This window comes from Hirundo rustica, chromosome Z, assembly GCF_015227805.2.
Source record: "Hirundo rustica isolate bHirRus1 chromosome Z, bHirRus1.pri.v3, whole genome shotgun sequence".
Classification (NCBI taxonomy): Eukaryota; Metazoa; Chordata; class Aves; order Passeriformes; family Hirundinidae; genus Hirundo; species Hirundo rustica.
In genome coordinates this window covers 56,301,035-56,315,990 of record NC_053488.1, presented here as the reverse complement: position 1 = coordinate 56,315,990, position 14,956 = coordinate 56,301,035, and the positions used below count along the sequence as shown (strand labels likewise).

General features: G+C 37.4%; 1 protein-coding gene across 2 annotated transcripts in view; it reads left to right on the top strand.

The window, feature by feature from the left end:
- The window catches only part of RORB (RAR related orphan receptor B), a 126,043-nt gene that overhangs the window by 79,372 nt on the left and 31,715 nt on the right, over positions 1 to 14,956 (top strand). For both annotated transcript variants that reach the window (XM_040090369.2, XM_040090368.2), the window contains one exon: positions 14,198 to 14,283. In XM_040090369.2, coding sequence (XP_039946303.1) covers positions 14,198 to 14,283 — 86 coding nt within the window. The remainder of the gene's footprint in view (positions 1 to 14,197; positions 14,284 to 14,956) is intronic.

Sequence of the window (14,956 nt, the reverse complement as noted above, 5' to 3'; positions counted from 1 at the left end):
TTCATCCTCACCCAGCAACAGCTTGAGGTAGTAGAGAATAACTGTCCTACCCATGGCCCCTCTTGTCTACTGAAAAAGTTAACAATCTGGCCAGAACCAAGACACGGTGCTTCTTGTGTCTTCTCTTAACAAGAGCCATGTTGCTAGGCAGAAGTGAATTCCACTGTACCTCCACCCTGCTCTCCACATTAATTATCTCTAAAGTGATGGCCAAGTTTTCTTTGCTTTAGCTAATTTTACCTCAGCTATCAACCAAACCAGGTTTTATCTAAAAAGCTGAAGGAGTCCCTGGCTATGAAATTGCACAGGGTGGCTTCAGCAGACCATGTTGTTGAGTATTTGAATTTTTTCCCAAAAAAAAAAAAAAAAAAAAAAAAAAGTAATACCCAATCAGTTTTTGAATTCTAATATATTTTTCTTTCAGGAGAATGCTATTAGTTTTGTGAGAGTTTTTTACTGTACTTTGATACAGTTTCTCTGCAAAAATTTCTGTAGTTTATTTTCTTTCTAAATTACTGGAATAAATTGTTTATGTTCCTCATTTCCATAGTTCATTCTGTGGTTGTGGGTGTCATAAGATGCTATTAACTGCTCAGCAAATTAGACTGATGAGAGAATTTAACTCATTTAGGAATAAGGCTGTATTACAAAGTGTTCAGTGGTGTCAAATTCCTTCCTTTCTTAATGTGCTAGTTTAAAACACAGCAGGAAAATTAAACCCACTTAAGCTACTCCCTTTCCCCCACCTTTTTATCACAGTGGAGGAAACACTAGGGAAGATTATAAACTGGAGTCATGCTATAGTCAAAAATCACAATAACCACAAAAATAATAATAAAAGAGCATAGAAAAGAGAACGTTTTGCACAAAAAAGGGTGTTCATCACTGAACCAACAAAAACGCTTCCTAAAGACAGTGCCCAACGTGGTTTTCCCAGGCAAAGGCAAAAATGGTGACTTGTCCTGGTCTGGGCCACACAGATTTTGGGACAACAAAGGCAGTATATTGTCAGGGAGAGTCAAAGCTTAACTTCCCTCCCCCAGCACAAAAGCACTGGAAGAAGAGGGATGACAAAACCTGGTGGGACCTGAGAGGGCTCTGAAGCAGGTCAGGGGACCCTTCTCCTGACAGCAGGAGTGGAGCACATGGCTGCAGCTTAGGTCCTTACAGAGCTGTGCTGGGCTCCGCTCCATGCTGCTGCTGCTCTCTTTCTTTTGTGTGTTTTAGCACCCAACCAGAAAAGATGCAGCTCAGAGGAATGGGGAAAAGACTGCCAGTGGCAGAGAGGGACTGTTTGTGCCAGGCTGATCCCAAAACTTGCATACCTCCTCCCTTGAGCCCATGAAAAGATGGCAACCCTACCACTGCTGGCCCTGGCTCCCTCCTGAAACCATACACCCACCATGATATGGGTGGTACAGAATTAAACAGCGCTAGAAACTCCACCCCATTCTCTGTAACCCCTTAACTCAAAGATATTTATCATATTGAAAAAGAGCTCTCTTTCCTGTTGAACACGATTGGGCAATATTTTGTCATGAATGTGGAAATATGACTTTTCTGTGCTCATTGCAGGAAGGCTGGAACTAGATAATCTTTGAAGATCCCTTCCAACCCAAACTATTCCATGATTCTATGATCTCTTTGTGTTCGAACAGTCAAAAAGAACTCTAGGTGCGTGGTGATGTCTTTCATTGGGATTGTCTGTTGGTTCAGGCTATTAAGCCAGCTCATAGGACAGCTTCATCTTCAAAGGGGAGCTTATAATACATGGGTTTCAGAGCTTGCTGTAACCTATGCTGTAGGTGAGTGGAGTATTCATTTTGTATTTGTTTGTCCCTTGAAATTATTTTTCAACATAGGGGTTTTTTCATCTGAGAGTCAGTGGGGTACATTTCTAGAAATACAAACTGAAAATTATGTTGTATCATTATATTTCTGTAGGAGTTAAAATACTTCCATTTTCTTCTGGAACTCAGGTCTCATTTCAAAAAGTAAATATTGCACAGGCTTCTGCATCCAAGTTCTGCCTGCTCTGTGTTAGGATCTGATTGTAAAGACATGCCTCTTCCTGAATTAAGGTGCAAACAAGACCATACACTAAAATCAATATTATAGATTTTATTTAATTGTAAATAAGAGGTACAGACCTTACCCCTCTTCCTCCTATAGGAATAGGAGGAAGAGGGGTAAGACTAATAGAGTGAGAGATTCAGCAAAAGATACTGCCGCGTGGATTTGTCTGGCACCCTGCTTGTTTTTCTTCACAGTGGTTCTCTCAGTGCTGGAAACCTCGAAATGTTCTTCTGGAGGTACCGCTCTTTTCCAGGTCCAGGTCCCCACTATCCATGAGGCCTAGATGCTGTTCCTGTAACTTGGAATGGCATGTGTGTAAGCAGCTCTTTCCTTTCTCAGTTTTCCATGGTGGGAATTTTTGTCCGTATAGGTTACTCAGATCTGCCTCCCTAGGCCTGGCATCTTCCTGTTGCTGCCATCTGCATCCTTCCCACAGTCTGCACATTGGAATTTGTCCAATGTGCTAATTCCTAACCTTCACCTTCATTTAGGTATGGTGTTAATGCCTCCCTATTTACCATCCATGCTTTTCTTAAGTTCCTGTTGTGGTGGCTTATCTTACAAGAACTCCTTTCTTTGACAGCATTTGAGGCAGATCATCGTGCTCTTGAAGTCCTTACACCCTAATCCCTGTAGAGGCAGAGCATATCCAGCAGGACATACAGTGGGATTTATTAGGCTACTAGTCAATGATAGTTCTTGATTTGGAAGGTGGTTTGTCTGGTGAGTCATTGCTCAAAACCAGTTTGATACTAAGTCATGCATCAGAAGTATGTGCAGTATTTGGCAGCAATCTATTGGTTTTTTTCTTACTCATGCAGAACTAATTTTCAGTTACACAAATTACAGAGGGGAAAGAGGGGGGAAAACCCACTTAAATATTGTTCATTTCTTTTGGCCATTTCTTTGATCCATGTTTTTTATCTGAGAGGACAGCAGTGTGTCTAATGGGAAGCACTAATATTTTATGAAACAGTGAGACTTAAAGATCTTCCTAGGCAATAAGTATTTCAGAAGAATGAAACACTGTTGTAACAGAAGGAAAATTATACACCAATTATTTACCCAGTCAGGAAAAATTATGCTCCATAGCATCAAAGGGTTTCAATTAATGAAATAATAGAGAGTGAACTGTTTTTACCAAGCCAGGCAATGTTTTTTCATCAAAATGCCACAGGCCAAGAGTTTGAGACTGTATTTAAGATTATAAACCCAGAGCAACACATGTATGTGACTATATGTGACTGGTTCTAGGAACAGACATGAAAAAAATAGCTGTGTAATGCTTATGCAAATTTAAATGAGTTGTTGCAAGTAATTAACTCATCCTTATTATCCTCCAAATAATGTTTTCCATATTATTGGGAAAATATTTTTTCATCCTGACTCTTCCCAGATCATGTATTTGTTTGTTTTCTCTACTTTCCCCAATCTCCAATAATTCTGCTTATTTTCATAAACTTCAGAACTCTCTTATAATATTTCCTCTTGCATTGGTTTCTTTATTTGAAAATTCCTCAACTGTTTTATCTAAACCAGGCAAGCATTCAAAGAAAAGATGGCTGAGATGGCAATTTTGAACATTTTTGGTTTATTTTCCCAGTAGTATGTATGATTAACAGTCTTCTGTATGTATCAGGCTAACTGAATCTTGAAAGTTCTCTCTGTTTTATCTTTGGCATGAATTCCAAGGAAATTAATATGCAGGGTTAGCAAGACAGAACTGTTAGAATCTGATTCATCCCTTATTCCAACAACTTCTTTATGCAAAAGTTAGGGCATGAGAAAATGGTTTAAGAAAGAAAGGTTACCTGGAAGTGAAGTAACAATGCCATAGAATAGCCTGGGAATATGTAACGGAAAGTGATAGGAATTCTTTCAAAGCACAGGAAATCCACAAAGACTCAAAAGGGAAAAGTGAATTAGTAGGAAGCAATGCATTTAATGTATTAGCTGTCTTGTAGAAATGCTCTCTTCTTATGTGCTGTTTCGCTTTGTTTATTTTTGACAGAAAGTCTGTGTAAATCTTGCTTTGTGTTCAGCTGCACCACATTTGGTGTTGAACAGCCACTGCATGTCTTTGCAAGTGTAACCTATGAAACAGGATGCGATTCTAGCCATTATAGAAGCCTGGGGGCAGGGGGGCGGGGGGATAGAATATACTAGTTCTAGGCTCTGAGCAGCTCTGTTAGAGATTCATACTGAGAGCTTACCCCTAAGTTCCCTTTTTCTTTACAACCTAAGGGCAACTGGGATTCAGTTAATATTTCTTTATTGTAATGGATGTTCAACAGGGGCAGTTCCGACAGGTGTGTCACATGACATCTAAAAACACTGAAGGAAAATTTACTTTTTAGCTCTGGCTGAAAGTAGGCAAGATGTAGGTGACATTTCACAACACGGGGATTTTTTTCTGTAATAATTTGGCATCTTACATCTAATCCTCCTTGTCTTATATATATATATATATATATCTGAAACAAAAACTGATGACAAAGGAAAGCTGAGATTTATTCAGAATTTCCAAGAAAAAAAAAATTAAATCACTGCACTGAAATAGGAAATGCATACATTAATAGAGAATCAAAAGAAAATATTGTTTCATTACTTAGTGCCTCCAGCGTTTTTTTTCCCTTCTTTGATGAAATGGAACAGTCTGCGCCATATTACTTCTTCCATTTAATCTTGTTAATGCAGTCTGTTAAGACTTCAATTTTGCAACAGCACAGGTGTAACTGTGTGTAAGTAGGCTAGTAGGAAGACTACTGTCTGCTCCTGGAAGTCTTATTTACAACAAAATGTGTGATATTCAAACCAAAATAAAACGTGATGCAACTGGTGAGTTGAAATATTTTTATTCTTCACTTCCTTAATAACATTACAGTGAAAAATAAAGAGGGAAATATTAAACATGATATACAAATCTACCATTGAGACAACTGTACTTGGACTTTTACTAAGATTAATTCTTCCTACTGTCGTTAAAAGATGGCAGATTAAATTGGTAAGTAGACAGCTGGTAAGTACATTTTTTCAAACACCAACAGATGCAAATCCAAGAATATCTCCAGCTGATTTAAATGCTTTTCAAAAGATGGAGCAAAGACTTAAATAGGAATGTGCAAAAGTGAAAATCCATAGTGATAATCAGAAATATGAAGAAATATCAAGACGTTCAGGAAGTTTTAAGAAGGCAATATCAGAATGATTTCAGAATCATTTCAGGTTGAAATCACTATTATTTGTTTCTTATTGCCTGTGTCTCACATAATTTTGCCTTGTGGGAGTTACGTTTTGTCTAAAGTAAGGTATTGCAAGAAAAGTGGTCCGGGAAAGTGGATTGGAAATCATTCCTTTGACTGTAATGGCAGCCACACGAAGTCCCAGATAATGCCAGTTAGGCCCTCAGTTTGCTGCACTGCTGTAATCTAACAGTGCAACAGTCCTTATTTCCCTTGAAGATTTTGCATGGTGTAAACTTCTAGGTTTGAGTGTAACTGAAACTATAGGAATTTGAGGACATTCAAATGAATCTGGGACGGTAAGGAGGGGAGGAGGGATGGGATGCAAAGATTGTCAGTGTGCTGCAGCTGCAGTCCGGTAGCAGGGAGCTGGAGAAGAAGATGCTGCTATAGACAGGGCTAAGAATACACACTCCTTCTACTATAAGATGAATTAAGTTTTAAGTTCATTTCCATCCCACTCCAGGAAGCAGTAACACCTGGCTGGGTGTGAGGAAAGGTAAGGTTTTGTGTGATCCCACAACCTGGAAAACAGGTCTTCACAGCATGTTCCTGCAGCATCTCTCTCTGTGTTGCTCAGCTTTGTAACTGCACAGCAGAGATCTGTGCATATCTAACAAAAATAATTAACTTTGAGGTCCTGACTATTGGATGACCATTTCAGCCAGCTTCAACAGGCAAAATGGACTTTAAATATTTATCATGGTGTCTGAACTCTTCCTTTGCAGAGTACATTAGTCCATTTATTCAGAAGGGAAAAGAATGCAGCTGTGGATTTTTGTCTTCAGGAAACAATAGGTCAGAAATACCTAGCACAGTCTAAGTAGCTTTCTGAGTAAGAAGGAGGGAAAATAATATGTCCTGCTAAATGCCTGATATATTCTAAAATATTTAAGTGAAACATCTAACAATTATACAAACAGTTTGGCAGAGTAAATACTAGGTATAATTCTTATAGGAAAGAACTTCGCATATGCAATGTATTTTCTGTATGGACTGCTGGTTTTTTGACTGAGTGCACTTTCACTGTTTAAGAGTGTCACATGGAAAACATAGTCACCACTACTCAGTCATCCTGACCAGTTTATATAAACATTAGCTAAAGCTGCTAGAGATTATTTGAAGAACATTGGATCTGATGAGGTCAAATATAGGATAACTTGGGTAGTAAAATATTTAGGATTAGCATAATAATCTCTTTAGGGAAAGTGTGCAATATCAGCAGAACCATTGCTTGAGTCTTTGAGGGAAGCAGAAACTGTACCATAATAATTCAGCATATATTATATACTTAAATCTTTCCCTACCAATAGGACAAGTTTCTTGAGCTCTTTAGGGGGCCCAGGATAAGGCCTTGATAATTTACTTAAATAACTCTGATTTAATTCACATGTAGAGCCCAAACAATCTGTTTAACAACTTGTTTTTGTTGTGCAATAACTTGTGTTACTGTAGTACCATCCTTTGAAGTTGTGCGCATAATTTCCATGAATTTGAATTACTAAGGAAAAGAGTTCATAGATTAATACAGAGAAGTCTACTTTGAGAGGCGATGAAACTGCTTCTATATGGATTTTACAGAGTGCTAAGTGAGCCATCAAAGTTTACTTATCCTTTGACACTTTCTGACCTCTATGAGCACAGACTTTCAGGGATCACGTTTTGAGCCATAGCTTCTGACAAGGCACCTAAGTTCTGCCTTGGGGATCTGGACAATGGGCTGCACTTTGTGTTAGTTATCACTGCCCAACAGTGCAGTTCTGCTTCTCTTCTGCTGTCTTCCTTGCCTGGGCTGACATTCTTGGCAACAAATCTCTACAGTATTTTTTCTGGAGTCCATGAAATTGCATCACCCCTGCTGTCTTGTAATGACACAATGAAAATCCAAGTTTTCTGTTATTTTACAAATTATTTTAATTAATTGAAATGATCAAGTTTGCAGAAAACAAACAAACAAAAAAAATTGTGATCCAAAATATATCGTTATCTCACAACATTATATCGCTGCTCTTAAAATTGTTAGCCTTTTTTTGCTCATAACCTTTGCTTCGCAGAGAAACATCCAGCCTTGCAAATCTTGCAGCTTTTCTAGCTGAACACAATGATGAAATTCAGCTTGGAGCAGTTATCCTTAACCTGTTTTAATCTTGAAGTCCTTTGTGACTATCTAAGGTATGATGAAAAGCTAGGAGTCCAAAAGTGTTTCTTTTAAAAAGAACGTATCCCTTGTGTCCAAAAGCATTCTTTAAAATAGAATGTATCTCTTGCTCTAATGAAATATGTCAAATTTGAAAATCTCATCTGATCTGTAACCCTGGACTATCACAAATGTAACAACTTTTTAGTATTCATAAATTGTTGAAAAATAGTGCTAGATCCAGTGTAGTTACACTTAGGAAAGAAACAATATTTGAGCAAAACTTTTTTTTTTTTTTTTCAGTGTTTATTAGCACTTAAGGTTGTTATGCTGTGCTCATAATAATTTCACCTTCTCTGCTGAATATAAAGGCAAATAATCTGTGTATATCTTTGTATATGTATATTCTTTCCAGACTTGTTCCAAAATTACTGTGTAACAATGAGATACAAAAAGATGAGGTCATATGAACAGTTTTAAATTACTTTTAGCTATGGAGCAGCTGTAATTATTTGAGCTCATGTTCATCTATTTCAAACCATTTGACAATGTTCAATAAACATTACTATGGCCATGGAACTCATGAAGACATCTTCCACAGTATGTATTTACAGTGCAGATATAAGCATGTTTTATCATATGCAAAAAGGCTGATATATGGCACATAATTTTAAAACTTTTCATCATTCTACAGACATTTTCACACATATTTTTAAGGTTTGATCTTTTGTTTTAATAGATTTTAAATGCACACAATAAAGATGCACAGAGTAACTACATAAAAACTTGCCATTAAAAACACTTTAGTTTTTAAAATGCCCTTTTCCAATAGTCTTTAGAATAGGCATGCAATAAAAGGCAGAGTTGATCTATAAGGAGGATTGGTATACAATTCAGTGTGGTTTGGTTTGATTTAGGAGGTTTTTCATTCCTTTTTTTCCCGCACTGGAAAATCATGAAAGAGGAAGGGGAAAAAGAAAACATATTACCAGATAACCTTCCAAGTGACGTTGGTTGTAAACTAAAAGAACTTCAGCTAAGAGCGTGAGACAGTGAAAGAAATCGGACAAGACAATTGCATGCATTTATGGGGAAAACCTTTTTTTGCACTAATGTGCCCCATTTCTATTTTGAGCAATGATCTATCAGATTTCTCTGTTTCCAAATTTTAGAGCTATTGCTTACCTTCATACTCAATACATCTTTTATATATTTCGTACATGTATGTAGAGATGACATCTAGTATTGGTGCCCAGTGAGACACAGAGATATACAAGAATGGCTGCTTCTTGAGATTTGTATATGGGTGCTCCTGAGATATAGGACTGGCTTATTTGAGAGCTGTCAGCTTTGCGGAGAGTCTTCGTTGCTGCAACAAATCCAGGGGCCAGACCCACAGTCAGAGTTTAACGTATCTCTGTGCAAAAGTGCTAAGATTTTATGAAAACGTTACTTTTCTGGGTGAACTGCACCATATGAATTTACTCTAATGGCTCATTTGTGGTATGAGTGACAGCTAATGTATCTACAGACATTAATTAACATTATCTAGAATTAATTAACTTGCTGAGATATTACTAACTGTATAGGTCTCACTGCATGAGATATGACAGAAGCTGTAAACGTAAGTAGTATCCTCAGCTGTATATTTTCAGATTATTAAATGCAAAGCACCTGAAGTCTTGCTGAGAAGGTAGAAAACATCTATTCCAGTAGCAAAGGGATTAGATCTCGTTGGCAGCCTAACTTACCAGGGAAACTTCTACTGATGGTAACTTCCAAGGAAAAAAAAGCATTTCCTGCTCACAGAGGTCAGGATAAAAAAGGCAGGGTTGGCAAGTAGATAAAAAATGCTGGATGTACTTAATTTGAAATCAGTTTGGAATAGAAAGATGAAATTGAATTAGGCCATTCTACCAGCAATTTTCAAGGAACTCCAACAAAAGGATGATGGGAATTCTTGAAGGGTGAAGTAACTGGTTTATTTCACTATCAGTTTTCTGATTAGCCTTGATGCTTCCAAGTGCAAACCTTCCTGGATCTAAAAATTGGAGAAAGGACTTCCTTTTCAAAGTTTATGCCTCACATGCTTTATTATTATCTTTTGATCAAGAACTAAATACTGAAAGCTCAAGTCTTTTTTCCCCCCTTAAATCAAAGATAAAGGTCTGTGAGATTATGATCCTGTCTTTCCCAAGTGAAATTCTTCATATGTCAAACTGAAATTATATAAAATGTGAGCTTTGTTTTTCTCTGTTAAGCATCGTATGCGAGTGACAATTCCCACAAAAACACAACAGACACATTAGATGCCTTGTCAACTCTTACCTTTCTTTCAAGAGGAATTCAGAAAATTAACTGTCTCCCATTGCAGATTCATTCCTAATTTCACCAAAATAACAACTTTTGAAACCTGATTATTTTCCTGCCTTTAGGATAATGAATTTTGTGCCCATGTGTAAACATTCTATTGGTGAAAAAAAGAAAAAAGGCAGCTCAGTGTACTCTTGATTTTCTTGGGGTGCATTTGAGCAAATGCTTTGTTTGAAGATGTTTCTAGTTACCTATTTGTTTATATGTAGGTGCTCATTTCAAATATGTGAGACAGTTTTGGATTTGTTTCCTTGATAGAATTCAACCCTACTTTCTGTTGTCATGAGAGAATGAATTAGATTCCAGGTGGTTATCCCATCATCTGTGGATTATAATTACTAGTTATATAGAATTAATTAATTTCCATTTTGGCATTACAGTTTGTAGACTGTCCCATAAAATGGAGGCAGTTTCCTGTCCTAAAGAACTTTCAACTTAAGTATAAAATAAGAGATGAATACTGCAGACACATAACCCTGTGGTACTGAGGAAAGACGCTCCAGCTGATGGTAGGGAGCAATCACTGTGCGGCGTATATCCAAATATTTTAAATATTTTCTTAGGCATCAGGGTGATAATGGTTTTTCAGGCTTTTATTGAGTGGTACATCTCAATGTGCTTACTGAAAAATTGGACAAGTTTACTAAGTTTGAGGTTTGCTTGAAAAGAGGCAGGAGCAATTTTTCTCGCTCATAGTATAGGAGTAAAAATGCATGAGAAGGCAAGTGGAAAGACTTTTGAAGTGGAACTAAGTGGTTTTGCTCTAATTCTTTCCTCATGTTCACTACCTTGGGAGAAAATAAGTTCTGTTCCTGTGCTGGTGAAAGTTATCATTGTGGCATGTCTAGTATTGTTTGTTCATTCAATTTTTGCCTCAATATGTAGGAGGTAGTGCTTGCTCAATGCATTTTATATTTTTAAGGAGTTCAGAAGAAAGTGGCTTATTTTATAATAGCTGTAAGGAGAGTTGGCTATATGGCTCCCTGAACTGTTTGTTGGTCTAACAGGTGAAGGGAGTAAGAAAAACAACATTAGATCACAGGTGGACAAATAAAAACAGAATGTGCGAAAAGTGTAGTACCCTGTGTCAGTTAATAATACCAAGGCTGTTGGTTCTATACCCATACAGGCCACTCATTTAAAAGTTGAACTTGATGATCCTTGTGGGTCCCTTTCAACTCAGAGTATTCTGCAATCTCTGACCTGTGATTATATCTGCAAAAGAAATATGGTACACTGTATGTTCATTACAGTATCTCAAGACCCTTCTGGGAATACAGTGGTTTCTTTTTTGTCTGGCCTGTACAATCAAGATTTCTGTTTGGAATCCTGCAATTGTTCGACTGTTTTATTAAAAAAATATCACAAAATACACTTTTCGAAACTTACTCAAATGCCTTCTGTGTCCTAAGGATGTCTTTTCTGTGAGTTCTCTTGAGGAGAAATGGTAGCAATTTCCTAGACAAACCTGTGTTTACTTATTTGTAGAACGGTTATTTTTGAATAGAGGTTTGAATTAACTGAAGAGTCTAAAATATTTTTTACCTATTAATTGAAACCCAAAGCCTTAGCGTTTAGGGGCTTGATCCACAAATACCATTAATAAAGAGCTTAAAATTGAAAGTCATGCATGAACTTATTGTTTACTTACAGTAAATAGTACTGTGCTAAATGTAATCAGTGTTACAGGATCAATTCTTCTCTCTCTGTTCCTGTCAGAGATACAAATGGTATATGCACATTAAAAGTATCTTGATATTTAGCTGTGGGGTTTTTTTCTCTGTTTTCTCTTTTCCTACAGATTTCTTTCCATTCTCATTGTAGTTCCTGCCTCTGACATTGATATATGTCTTTGAAACATAAAGCAGCACATAGTCCCAGAGCTGAGACTTTCTCCATCCACATGACTCTCAGAGACCTGTGAGCAGTTGCTCAAAGTAGCCTCACAACCACCAGTGCCTGAAGGCACATGTTTAAATGTTTGGTTTTTGTTTTTTTTTTATCCCAGTGGGCATAAGGCATAGGAATATTTGAGCAGGATCAACCTGGAAAAAAAGTCCAAAGAACTGCAGGTGCTTCTCTGTTAAGGAGTTCCCTGTATACAGTATGGCTTAGGAGCAGTTTTAAACCTGGTTTGCTTGCCTGACCAATGCCTAAAATTATGCTAGATCAGAATGAGTATGTCAGGAGAATGAGTTCACAGTGGGGATCTAAAGTCTCTTCAGCCATCCATATAAGTTCCTCTTGCCTCGGTCCCTTGGGATGTGCTGTCCCAAGGGAATAGTTAATTGACTTTCCAAAGTAGAGAGCCTGCTATTGTTCACCTGTGCAGTTTACCCCATAAACCTCTACACTAAATAGGAGGATAAAGGAGTAGGGTATGCAATGCACCTTTCAGTGGGAAATGTGGTGGTGGCTTGCTGGGACACAGTATTGAGTTTGGTTGTTTAACTACAAGGTGGTGGGAAGAAGAAAGTGATAGGAAAGAAACTCCTGGCTTCTGCTGAAAGAGACAAATCACAAGTAGAAATGGGGCATAATCCAGGCTATATGATTGTATTTTCACAGTATCCACTGTGCAAGCATATTTAGTGCTTAGCTTACAATCTGCAGTCAATTTTAGGCACAAGTTTTATCCAGTTTTTTTAATCTTTTCAACAGCCCACAAGTTTGAAATTGGATGCTCTTCTTAGGATTAGCATCTGGATGACAAGCTTGTTTCTCTGCCTCAGTCCATTTTAGAATTAAATGCGTCTTGTACTAACAGTTACCTATCCTTGTGCTTGGGCTAGCTCTACTAAAAAAAGCTTTTCTATGCAAGGATTTGATGGGTGACTTGAGTTACAGAGAACTACTGCTGTTCCTGTCCTGGGCATGGAGAAATATCTGCCAGTGATGCCTTAAGTTTTAGCTTTCATGTTTTTCAGATTCTGTACTGCCTAGGGCTGTAGTTCTGATCCTCATATTAAGTGTTAGTAAGCTCTCTTCATAGAGTAGGCAGACAAAACAAATCCTTTTCCAGATGGGAACTAAGGACAACTGTTAAAAAGTTTTCAGGCCCAAAAGCATAAACAGCAGTGGACTGAAGAGAGAAAACAAGAATGATGAGACTTCATAATCTGAAGCTGTAATTGGGCAATTAAACCCAAATGCAAATGGATCAAAATTTATAAAAGTGTGAGACCTTGTGACTGGTCATCCACTTTGTGACCATTCTAAGGCCATCGTGGGTGTAGCCCTGGCCAGGCTTGTACTGCCCAAGGTGTTTCCTTAAAGGCCTTTTAATAAATATCTACTTTATTCTTTTAGCTCTGTCTAATCTCTCTTCCAGTCAGCCTTCCCAAGGCATCACCAAGAGTACTCTCCAAATGTGATGGTACTTCCAAGTAGGAGGATAATAGCAGGGAGGCATGTATCCTACACAGAAGAACAAGTGAAAGGGAGAAAAAATCAGTTTAACAAAGTTAAACATTTCTCTCTGTTCATCTGACTAAAGTAAAGGCACATTTCTTCTTTACATGTCTAAATATGTGCTCTTACAGCATCATCAAAGGAAAGACATGGGATTCAATATAATTGAGAGAATCAAACAGCTGTGTTAACAAAAACAACAAACAAACAAACAAACAAAAAAGGAAGATAATGAAATGTGTTTTCCTTTTCAGAATCAGACGACCAATATGTTTATAAAAGGATCTGAAGCACATCCATATTTAAACTTTTTCAGACTGTACCTGACTCTCCCAGTACACAGCCACTAGCTACCTAAACTCCGTCGGTGGGCCTTGCTTGCTGATTAAAACAAATAGTGTTAAAACAAATAGTTTGAAGACACAGGAAGATTAAGCAAGCATTTACCAGCCCGTCTCTGACAGTGATATTATTACCATCTTCATGTCTTGAATGTAATTTGAAGTAGGTGAAAACTTCATCATCTCTACTCTGCTTTAAAAAGAGCATCAAAATACACCATGTATTTCTACCTCAGAAAAATGGAAAGTCACAAATATTTGAAGTATGTAGGAAAGGACAATCCAGATTATTGTTTAGAACCCCTAATGACTGTCATTAGCAATAATAATTATAAAAATAACCAGAAAAAAAAAAAAAGGAATATGAGAAAAAACTTACTGTGAGACATTTTAAGATGTTGAAGAGTTTTGTGGGATGTGGCAGAGACTACATAACTTGGAGTATTTAAAATTGGCCAAACTAAAGCATTCAGAAGCAGACATACAATACAAAGCATTTTTATATTGTTGGGGTTCAACTGATTATCTGCTCTCTATTTCTAAAGATCTCCTTTTGAGAAAAACAATAATTAAATAGAATTATATACCCAAAATACCCCTCTTTTTTTCTTTTTCAGCACAAATTGAAGTGATACCATGCAAAATTTGTGGTGATAAATCCTCTGGAATACACTATGGAGTCATCACATGTGAAGGCTGCAAGGTATGAGAATTTAATACAGCATAGTCATCATCATTTGCATTAGCCTCGGGGACCTGTGTGGAATGATACACTCTTACAAGCTTTCAAACAAGTAGTGCCAAAGGCTGTAAAGCCTATTGCTAATAAAGTTGCATTTCATGCCTAATTTTCCTAGTTGCTTTCCGTTTTATCAAGGTCTTTAGAGCTACCTCCTTGTTTGAAACATGAATTAATTACATCTGATGCAGTGTAAGTGCTGACACCAACAGAGGCTGGCAACTGTAAGTCATACCTGTTCTACCTTGAATCAGCTTTGAAAGAGGCGGATTCCTTACCTTGTTTCCTATACAGCCCATGTAGCATTACAGTTGCATGTTATTTCTGGTCAGCCTTTTTTAGATTATAGGTGTGAGTTTGGTCCTTTTTTATCTCCTTTTGCACAATCTGCAGACCAAATTATCTCCAAAAAAAAAAAAAAAAAAAAAAAAAAGCCTTACATTATGAGCCGTGTAAAAGGATCCTTTGTCTTCTTCCTCACAGGCTTTAGTGCTGGGGCAATTGCTGGGAATTGGAGGCTAAAAAAAAAGGGCAGAGGAGGGAGATACATAGACTTGCTGCTTAGATATAACAACATATTATCTCAGGCAATAGTTCAAATAACACAAGTCAGACAGAAGCAAAGAGAAGAAAGGCT